The sequence below is a fragment of the Sinocyclocheilus rhinocerous genome, unplaced genomic scaffold, assembly GCF_001515625.1.
Source record: "Sinocyclocheilus rhinocerous isolate Xijiao unplaced genomic scaffold, SAMN03320098_v1.1 scaffold2256, whole genome shotgun sequence".
Lineage (NCBI taxonomy): Eukaryota > Metazoa > Chordata > Actinopteri > Cypriniformes > Cyprinidae > Sinocyclocheilus > Sinocyclocheilus rhinocerous.
In genome coordinates, this window is record NW_015657297.1 from 88,001 (window position 1) to 99,183 (window position 11,183).

At 39.6% G+C, this 11,183-nt stretch overlaps 1 protein-coding gene across 1 annotated transcript in view; it reads right to left on the minus strand.

The window, feature by feature from the left end:
* ece2b (endothelin converting enzyme 2b) overlaps positions 1-11,183 on the minus strand; it is a 69,437-nt gene that overhangs the window by 17,608 nt on the left and 40,646 nt on the right. Inside the window, exon 5 of the mRNA XM_016528796.1 lies at positions 9,501-9,716. Within this exon, the coding sequence (XP_016384282.1) occupies positions 9,501-9,716 (216 nt within the window). The remainder of the gene's footprint in view (positions 1-9,500; positions 9,717-11,183) is intronic.

Consider the following 11,183-nt stretch of genomic DNA (forward strand, 5'->3'; position numbering starts at 1 on the left):
GGCGGAGCCTTTACAGCTCAACAACAAACAAAACATCTGTTTGTTTTTGATTATCATCTCTATTGTGAAAATGTAAATTGTGAGACAAACTCAGAATTGCAAAACATAAATTCAGAATTCTGACTTTCTTTCTTGCAATTTCGAGTTTTCATCTCGCAATTGTTTTTTTCCTCCACAAAATAAAAAATAAAAAAGTATACTGCAACTTTTTATTTAAAATTCTTTTTGATAAGTTTTCTGCTCAGATTTACAATTCTGTTTATATCTCGCAATTTTGAATTTGTCTCGCAATTCTGACTTTATATATTAAAAAAGTCAGAATTGTGAAATAAAAAGCCGCAAATACTTTTTTTTGTTTTAATTCGTTTTTTTTAATCCCATGGTGGAAACCAGCTTCCAGACAATGCTCCTTCGGTCACTGTATGCATTCACCAAAATGTTCTTCAAAATCACTACTTTTGTGTTTGAAACGATGACAATTTTCATATTCTTTTGGCACTTGGATGCTAAAGCAAAACTGTCCCTCACGGTAATAAAAGACAGGACATGAAGGACGAGAGAAAGGAAACAAAAACATCACATAGTTAAGGGGTGCAGCTTGGAGCACCATCGTTAGGGTAAACAAACATGACAGCAGGGAGAACAACTTGCACTGGGTCAACGCACAGGGTCATGAAACAGCCAAATGAGTTTCTCCAGCTGCCTTTCAAGCTTACACAATGGTGCCCTCTGATTGGCTCCCATCACGACGCATACAATTATGGTAAGTAAACAGAGGCAATGCAGTGCAGGTAAATGGAGTCCGAACTGGAAGAACTGCAACAAAGGGTCCTACCATCCATCTTTTTAATGTCACGTCCATGACAGCTGCCTCGCGCGACGAAATGCAGATGCCGTTGGCGAGCCAAACGAGCAGGGTGGTTTTCATCCTCAATAACCTCTGCCATCAGTCGCAGTCAAAACACTGTGTGTCACAGCTGCCAGCGGGACGACAGGCAGAGGGGAAAAGCACTGCCACTGTCATACTAACTGCATTCACATGAGAAATGGCAAAATTAAGTGGAAAGGACCAGAACAGGTGACTGACAGTGCTGGGTGCAAATTGGACTCAACAGAGAAACAACCAGTGAGGGCCACCCTGTAAGTACACCATGCAGGTTGACTTCCTGAGGAGTGTAAACACTGTTCAGTTTACACAACATCCTGTGAAAAACACGCCTCTACCTATTTTTTTGTAAGACTCCAAAAATGTGCCTATATATACAATTCACTGCAGTTTACAGTTGAAATATTCACTAGTGGCCCCAACAACTTCTATTCCTTTCCAAATGAATTATGATTACAGGGGTAGATTATTGATTAATAAAGACTTATTTTTGCACAGTTCCTTGCACAATACTACGTTATGATCTCTTCTTTTTCTTTCTTTTATTTATTGAGCACTTTCACACAACCGACCATTGACCAAAGTGCTGTACAATATGTAAACACATAATAAAAGTCTCAAACATAAAACACAACACTAAAACCACAATAAAATAACAGTGAAATAAACTCCACAATTTCAATAGAAATGTCTATACCCCATTAAATGCACTTCCTAATGCAAGGAAGTATTCCTTAAGCTTGTGTTTAAAAACTCTTAGTGTGGGAGCTGATCTGAGAGAAAACGGTAATTCATTCCAGAGTATCGGAGCTATCACTACAAAAGCTCGATCAAATCTCGAATCATCAAAGCCAGCTGGTCAGCTGACCTCATTCATATCATATCATGATCTGAAAACACTTTTACCGTAGTTCAGGATTTGTAAGTTATTACATTTCAATGTTTAGATCACATAATCAGCTGCATATCTGTATGGCTTTTCTGACATGGTAAACTTGCTCTGTAGCGCACCCGGTATAGCATTGGACTTGTGGAGCACTCAGGTAAGAGACCCCTGAAACACAAGTCGATAAAAGAGCTCAAAGACATATAGAAGCAAGCTAAAATGGCACAGATGCTTCAGCAAATGCATTCTCCTCACACATTTGCTTTTGTTAGTTCTGTTTTGCATAAAACGTGTGTGTGTGTGTGTGTTAGAGAGAGAGAGAGAGAGAGAGAGAGAGAGAAAGAGAAAGAGAGTGGTTTGCAGACCATTTCCATTTTTTTCCATTTTTTTTATATTTTAAATATATTTTGACAAAATTACTTCACTGCTTTTTCATCTTAGAAAACAAATTAAATTACCTTAAGAGTAGAGACGCACCAATTGCAATTTTCTTGGCCGATTCCGATTTGCGATTTTTTGTTAGTGTGATCTGCCGATACCGATTTTTGCCGATTCCGATTTTCTTTCTAAGAACTATAATTGACAGCATATACAAACAAAAATCTACTTTTCTTCAACGCAAAGTTTTATTTTCATAAAAAAACACAAGTAAAAAATGGGTCGTCGGAGACAAGAGAGCGAGAATGCGCGGCTGACGTTATTGCCTGTGCCGCTGGTAACAAAACGGATCGGCTCGAAATCGGAAAGAAGTGAGACTGACCGATTGACCTGTATCAGCCGATCACCGATCCGGTCCGATCATGAGGAAAATCGGCCGATTCCGATCCCTGGCTGATCGATCGGTGCATCTCTACTTAAGAGTAATGGTAAATGTTGTGTTTATAGTGTAACAGAAAAGATACACTTTATCTTTATACATCTCAACCAAGAAAAGTGGAACACACAGGGGTTTGAACAAAAAGATAATAGCACACAAATGATGAGTCGCAAATATGCACTCACCAACCCTCTCTTGAACACACAATTATGCCTGTCATCGTGACCTTTGATTGGTGCTCTTAGTTGTTGTCATGGCAATACACCTCACACTTCTTCGGAGGAGGAATAATTCACTCTTCTCTTTGTGTTTTACACACATCTGTGTTGTGTGAAAGAGAGATGGCGTAGTTAATCTACAATATGATCATTCAAGCAAACAAGTTGCAAATCCCTGAACCAGCTCTTATTAGTTTCACATTCCCCTCTGTTCTTGCTCATTTGTCTTTTCCGCAGTATTTTCTCCTCCTAACAGTGCAAATACATTAAGAAACAGGAGGCAGGAATATTCAAGTAATAAATTCTCAGGGGAACAGTGGCAGTCCAATTACCAGTCAGCAGGTCTAGTCTAGAGGGAGGAGACATGGTGAGAGAGAAATTAGCTTTGGCACGACTCACTGCTCATCGAGCAGAATTCAGAGCTGATCTCGTTCCGTTTCCAGAATTTGCTTGTGTTTGTCTATGTTTGCTGGGCAAAAGGTGACAGTCAGCCTGGTGCATTGGCACAAAGCGCTCATTTGTCTTTTTCAGAGGTGCTCTGTGTGAGGGCAAAGCACACTGTACTGCTTTGCAAGTGCATACACTTACAAACACATAATCTGACTTTACGACTCTCCGTTTTTGTTTTTGTTTAAAGAATAATGTACTCTCAATTTGGTGTGTCAGCAATCCTTTCATTCTTTCTATTTTAGTCACTGAACTATTCATATGTCTGTTGGGCTGTTTAAAAAAAGTAGTCTCAACTGGTTGACTCATTTCTCCCATTATACAGTATCCCACGCAGCCCATATTTTAATATGCAGAATTAATTTCACCATATTCAAATAGAAAACATCTGCAACAATAGGAATGCAATAAATACAGTGGTGGGCCGTCAGGGCCAGCAAAGCCTTCTCTGCTGGCCTAAACACTATCAGAATCACTGATTTAGTTTAATATATTTTTCCATGAAAGTGTATTAAATTATTTCCAATAGTCTATTCTCTTCAGTTCATAGCTTTTCTCTTGGTTGCACTGCTTCCAGCAGTGCATGTTTATATTAGAGCTTTTATCCAATCATATTTCAGCAATCGTGTTGCCAGGGTCAAAGAAATCTGCCTTAAGGCCTTCAGAATAATATGACAGTAAAGTATGATATTGTCATTAATATTTTTAATAAATTAATTTATGCAAATGCCATGGAGAGTATACAAGAATATCATAAACTTGGTTGTGGGTTTTTATGACTTTTATGAGTCAGTAAGTAGTGACCTAGTAACCACCCCATAACAAACTAGTAACACTCTACCTGTCACCCTAAACACCTTAGCAAATCACCAAGCAATGCTCTATAAACCATCCAAAAAACTATGGCAACCACCCAGAATACCCTGGCAACCACTTAGCAATGACCTGGCGACCAGAACACCGTAGCAACTACTAAGCATCACCCTGCCAACCACCTACAAGACCCTAGTAACTACCCAACCAGAACACCATAGCAACCACCTAGTAACCACTCAGAACAGCATGAACACCTAACAATCCCCTGGCAACCAACCAGAACACCACAGCAACCACCAATGCACAGGCAACAACCCAGAACAACCTAGCATCACCGTACAAAGCACCTAGCAACGCTCTGGCAACCAACCATAACACACTAGCAAACAACCAGTAAGCAACCACCCAGAAAACCACTGAAACTACCTAGCAATAGTGTTGTCACGGTACCAAAATTTCAGTATTCGGTACCAATACCAGTGAAAATCCACGGTTCTCGGTACCGAAGCAAAACACAAAAACATGCTAATTAAAAAAATTCGACTATAATTTAATTTAATCCAAACTGTGTACATATTTAATTTTAAAGGGCTTTTAAAACCTTCTAGAGTTATTTAGCCAAGAATAACAACTAACTTGTTAGCTAAAAAAAAAAAAAAAAGCCCAGAACTGCTTTTCTGACTGATATGACACAAACAATGTTAACCATTTGTACATTCTCTAACACGCATATTTTAGATTCACAATTCATTTAAAAGCCTCTGGTGTGTAAAAATAGTAAATATCATCATGTCCTCCTGTTTTTTTTTTTTTACCCTAATAAAAGTTATAGGAGCATTAAATAGTTAATAAAGAAACTTCATTCTAATGCTCATTATATTAGCGTTAGCCACGCTTATGCTAACGATTAACTACTCTACGAACAGCGATGTTCATTTCAATCCGACATTCAAATAAAAATATTGAATAATATTCATAACAGAAGCGGTGTTTCCCACAGACTTGCGCTCTATTTGTAGCTGCATATACAGTGGGTACGGAAAGTATTCAGACCCCCTTAAATTTTTCACTCTTTGTTATATTGCAGCCATTTGCTAAAATCATTTAAGTTAATTTTTTTTCCTCATTAATGTACACACAGCACCCCATATTGACAGAAAAACACAGAATTGTTGACATTTTTGCAGATTTATTAAAAAAGAAAAACTGAAATATCACATGGTCCTAAGTATTCAGACCCGTTGCTCAGTATTTAGTAGAAGCACCCTTCTGATCTAATACAGCCATGAGTCTTTGGGAAAGATGCAACAAGTTTTTCACAACTGGATTTGGGGATCCTCTGCCATTCCTCCGTGCAGATCCTCTCCAGTTCTGTCAGGTTGGAAGGTATACGTTGGTGGACAGCCATTTTTAGGTCTCTCCAGAGATGCTCAATTGGGTAATTTTCTGAAGACAGTCGGATTCCTTCAGAAATAGAGTGATATAAAAACACCCACACCGGGTTTCGGGTTTCGAGTGCTCATGTTTATTCAACGAAGTCAAAGCCTTTTGGAAAATCTATTTATGGGGGTGAGTTTTGATATTGTGGCGGGCCGACACAAATAAATCAATGTATGGGAAATACTAAATATTGAAAATTAAAATGAAACTTACCTGCTTGAACTCTTTCATTTGATCCGGGTGTCTGTCTTTAAAGTGTTTTGTTAGTTTGATGTGTTTCCTCATTTTGAGGTCGCCATGTCTCAGTGCTTTTATGAAGAGAGCACATCTGCGCACCTTTCAGATAGCGCATCAAGAACCGGGTTGACCGGGTAGGCCTACTCGGTACCACCGGTACTTAAGAAAACCTGGTACCGTAACGTTTTCATTTTTTTAGTACCGACTTGGTACCGAAGTACCGGGTCTTTTGACAACACTACCTAGCATTGCTAACCTAGCTACGTTCTAGCAACCTACTATATAGCACCCTATTAATGCCCTGGCAACCAACCAGAATACCCTTGCAACACCCTGGCAACCACCCAGCAACACCCTAGCAACCACCTAGCAATGCCCTGGCAACCACCCAGAACACTATAGTAAAAACCTAGCAACACTCTGGTAATCACCCAGAACTCCCTGGTAACCATCTAGCAACCAACCAGAACACCATAGCAACCGCCTAGTAACCAATCAGAACAGTGCAAACACCTAGCAATGCCCTGGTAACTCCAAAAGAGACTCTTTAAATATAGAAAAATGTCATAATTACATTTGATCTTTTTTGCGATATAGAATCCCTGGATGCAGTGTGATGTCATGTCCTGTTGTCCATATTCACTGTGGAGCCAAAATAATTTCACAATCTTACAATCTAGTGTGAGCACATACTTTATCCCTTCACTCATTCTCAACATTTTCTTCCTTCCTGTTTCTCTCTCTCTCTCTCTCTGTTCTCTGACCAGGTCATTAGGGAATGCTCTTCATTTACTGTTCACTGGAGCGCTGCGTTCACCTCGTGCTGCACACACACTCACCCAATCACACGCACACTCAAGAACCCCAATCCACAGAAGATGGATCATATATCTGAGAGTAATATGAGATCAAAAATATGTTCATGTAAGGCGAGTTTTATTAAATGTGCAGAAGGGTGAGAGAAGTGTGTCATGTGATTGGATGAATGTGGCTGCGGGGGTGATGCAACACACAGAGTCAATGTGATGGAGTGTCATCAGGGCAAAACAGCCGCAGGGACCCCAGTGTAAGAGCGCATTCATTAGACAGAGAGAGAGTTTGGTCAAAGCCAGCGCATTACAACAGCTTATTAAATAAAACAGGCAAAGTAAAATAGAGCAACAATTAGAGAGAGAAATTAAGCAATGCATTCAAACGCAAAAGAGACTACATTAGCATTTCCTGTAAGGAACACTAGAGCTTGCAAGGCAAATAAATAAACAGAGTTCAATAAATAATAATTGTTTTTTTTGTTTTTTTTGCAGTGCCTTGGAAACCACCTAGAACATTGTAGCAACCAATATAGAAACGCCATGGCAACCACCCGGAACAACCAACAAGCCACTTGGGAGTGCTCTGATAACTACTGATAACTAATCAAAATATCCTAGCAACCATTCAGCAACACCCTGGCAATCATTAAGAACTATTGCCATAGCAACCACATGGCAGCACCTTGGTAACTGCCCAGAACACTGTAGCGATCATCTAGAAACTCTGTGGCAACCACCCAGAACAACCTAACAATTACATGCAGTGATCTGGCATCCACTTAGAATATCCTAGAAACCATTTAGCAACGCCCTAGCAACCATCAAGAACACTAAAGCAATCACTCAGCAACACTCTAGTAACCATCAAGAACACTATAGCAACCACTCAGCAACACCCTAGCAATCATCAAAAACACTATAGCAACCACTCAGCAAGAACGTCAAGAACAATGTAGCAACTAACTAGCAGCACTTTGCAAACTGTCCAAAACACTCTAGCAAAAGACATAGCAATACCCTAGCAACTACTCAGAACACCCTAGCAACCACCTAGCATCACCCTAGCAACCTCTCAGAACAGCTAGCAGTCACACTGTAATGCCCTGGGAAACCCTAGCAACAACCTGGCAATCAGTAAGGACTATGCACACAGCAACCAAATAGCAGCATCTTAGCAACTGCCCAGAACACTCTAGTGACCATCTAAAAACACCCTGGCAGCCAACCATCAAGAACACTATAGCGACCACATAGCAATACCCTGGCAACCATCAAGATCTATGTACAGCAGCAACTTCCTAGCAGCACTTTGGAAACCATCCAGAACGCTAAGACCTAGCAACACCCTGGCAACTACTCAGAACATCATGGCAACCACCTAGCATCGTCCTAGCAACCTCCTCTCATAATACTTTAGCATTGTGCACAGGCAAAAATCACTCTACAAATGTAAAAGTTGTAGGTCGCACTTTATATTTGGTGGCCTTAACTGCCATGTACTCCTGTAATCATTTGGTACAATGCACTTATTGTGTACATACATGTTTTTACATTGTACTTATATTTTAGAAAATACCTGCATGTAATGACATCTGTAATTACTTTTTGTAATTACATTTATAATTACACTGCTGACCCATCCCTTACACCTTAACCCACCCTTGAACCAACCCATACCACCAAACCTGTCCCTAACCTCACCCATATCCCACCTCAATAGCAGCAAAAGTGTTTTTCAACACAATAAGTATTGTACTTTTTTATGTAAGTGCATAGTAGTTAAGGTCACCTAATATAAACTGAGACCAAGTTTAAAAGTTTTTAAAACTTTAACCTTACATTTCTTTAAAAAGTGTAACTGATAAAACAAGACTTGCAAGCACTCTGCTGTAAATCAATGAGAGGTTGACTAATGGAGGCTTTTACGGTTAAAGAAACGGAGAACGAGTGCAGAAAGTCATTGTCCTTTATCGAACAAACAGAAAGGGACGGATGCTCTCTGAGAAAACAAGTAATAAGGACACACAGAGCAGAATCGATGCAAGTTTCTGAGCGGATCTACAAAAACAACCCGAGCACAGAGAGCTGAAGTGTAAGACTCTTCAAAACGCATAAAGGCAGCAGTTTTCTATTGGAAAATCAAATAAATCAGTTAGGAGTCTATCCAAATATATGCTGTTGTGTGAACACTGAGTGAGATTTACTAAGCAAATCCCATCCTACAAAAAGGATAAGCATGTGTGTGTGTGTGTGTATGTGTGTTTTCTGGCACTTACCCAGCAGGTGTTTGAGCACAGCCTGGTTCTGGTCCCAGATGCTGTTAAATGTGCTCCAGCGGGACCGACCATCTGGCAGGGGGTTTTTGCGGACCCATCCTCCACAGGCGTACTGGTAAAAATCCTGACATGGGTCGGCAGAGCGGTCCAGAGCTTCCACGATCTTACTGGCCACGGTTACACATGCCTCTGTTAGACAGATACTACGGGCGGGATCTGGGGTTAAAGACAACAGGACATGGTATTTGCAATGCGTTAAAACTTAAAAAAAATTATGCAGATTATCTTGATTTTATCCATTTCAATGGTCTTTTACGGTTAAAGAAACGGAGAACGAGTGCAGAAAGTCATTGTCCTTTATCGAACAAACAGAAAGGGACGGATGCTCTCTGAGAAAACAAGTAATAAGGACACACAGAGCAGAATCGATTCTGTTTCTGAGCGGATCTACAAAAACAACCCGAGCACAGAGAGCTGAAGTGTAAGACTCTTCAAAACGCATAAAGGCAGCAGTTTTCTATTGGAAAATCAAATAAATCAGTTAGGAGTCTATCCAAATATATGCTGTTGTGTGAACACTGAGTGAGATTTACTAAGCAAATCCCATCCTACAAAAAGGATAAGCATGTGTGTGTGTGTGTGTATGTGTGTTTTCCGGCACTTACCCAGCAGGTGTTTGAGCACAGCCTGGTTCTGGTCCCAGATGCTGTTAAATGTGCTCCAGCGGGACCGGCCATCTGGCAGGGGGTTTTTGCGGACCCATCCTCCACAGGCGTACTGGTAAAAATCCTGACATGGGTCGGCAGAGCGGTCCAGAGCTTCCACGATCTTACTGGCCACGGTTACACATGCCTCTGTTAGACAGATACTACGGGCGGGATCTGGGGTTAAAGACAACAGGACATGGTATTTGCAATGTGTTAAAACTTAAAAAAAATTATGCAGATTATCTTGATTTTATCCATTTCAATGGTCTGATTTGGTCTGATTTTCACACTCGAATCGCCACCAAGAAGTAGTTTTATGTAAAATCAGCGGGTCTGATATGTGACCAAAAGTGTGAATCATATCCACTGGCCAGTTTTTTTCGCAGTGCGGTGGAAAAGAGATTAGTAAAAAAATAATAATAATAATAATTGTCACATTGAAGGCACGCAAATATTTGTCTTTTAGGACAGATACATTAACAGGTGTTCGTTCAAAAAAAATGTAAATGTTTAATTTTCACACCAGGACTTTCGAACTGGACTTGAAAGACATTTTGATGAAATATTTTCTTCTTTAGAGTAAAATGCACATAGTCTATGCAAGTGCGTGAACCCAAATGCATCTAGTTACGATACTATTGCAAGTTTACACATTTTTAAAGAACGCATTTCCATAATACAACCGCCTAGTTGCATGCCAAAAAAGTACAGCTAGGTGTCAGAAATGTTCACCTGCTTTTTCTGGGTTTTTTATGCACCAGTGCATTTCTGCCACCTACTGGACTGGAGTGTGAAGCATTCGATGGAGCAATGGTAGCTGCTATTATTTTAGCATTTCTTTTTTTTTTTTTTCACCAAAACTAACTGGAGTACTCAGAAAATGGTCAAGGAGCCACACTGTACTTTTTTACTGACACGCTTGAACATACTACTTGTTAAAGTGAGTCATGATGATGTATGGCCATTGTATTCAATTCACCCAATTGACCATTCGCAAGCTATCACCGTTGTTTGCTGTTGCCGACACTTAATTTCACAGAGGGAAAAGTCATGAAAAACAGCCTTGGTGGAATATTCTCTCAGAATTAAATAAAAAATTATATATTCTTTAATGAATTGGTCACATAATGGTCAGGGGATGGCGCTAAACACATTAAACACATGGCGCAGTCTTAAACAGCATATAAAATAATAAATACAATAGGCCTAAATACAAAAATACATACGAATGTAGGCATACACTTACTGATTTGTTTATTCTTGTTTATTATGTGTCAGTTTTTAATGATTTAAGCTTAGTTTAATGACTGAATAGCCTATGGAAAACCAAATGTAGCCTATAGGCTAGTGCTGGGCGGTATGACCAAAAATTTATATCACGGTATTTTTCAAAATTATACCGGTTTCACGGTACATGATGATATTTTTTTTTTTCATGCATGACCGGGTGTTAACCATATTTTCTACTGATTGAGAGAGGATAACCGATGGCACTCGTGGAGTTAGAAAACAAAGTTCTTTTTATAACCAGCAGGGTTACTTGTAATGTAAATGCAAAAAAAAAAAAGGCACGAGACGGCTGTTTCTGTCAATGGTAAGTTTTAATTTAAAATTGTGATAGCCTACTAACTTTTATTAAAA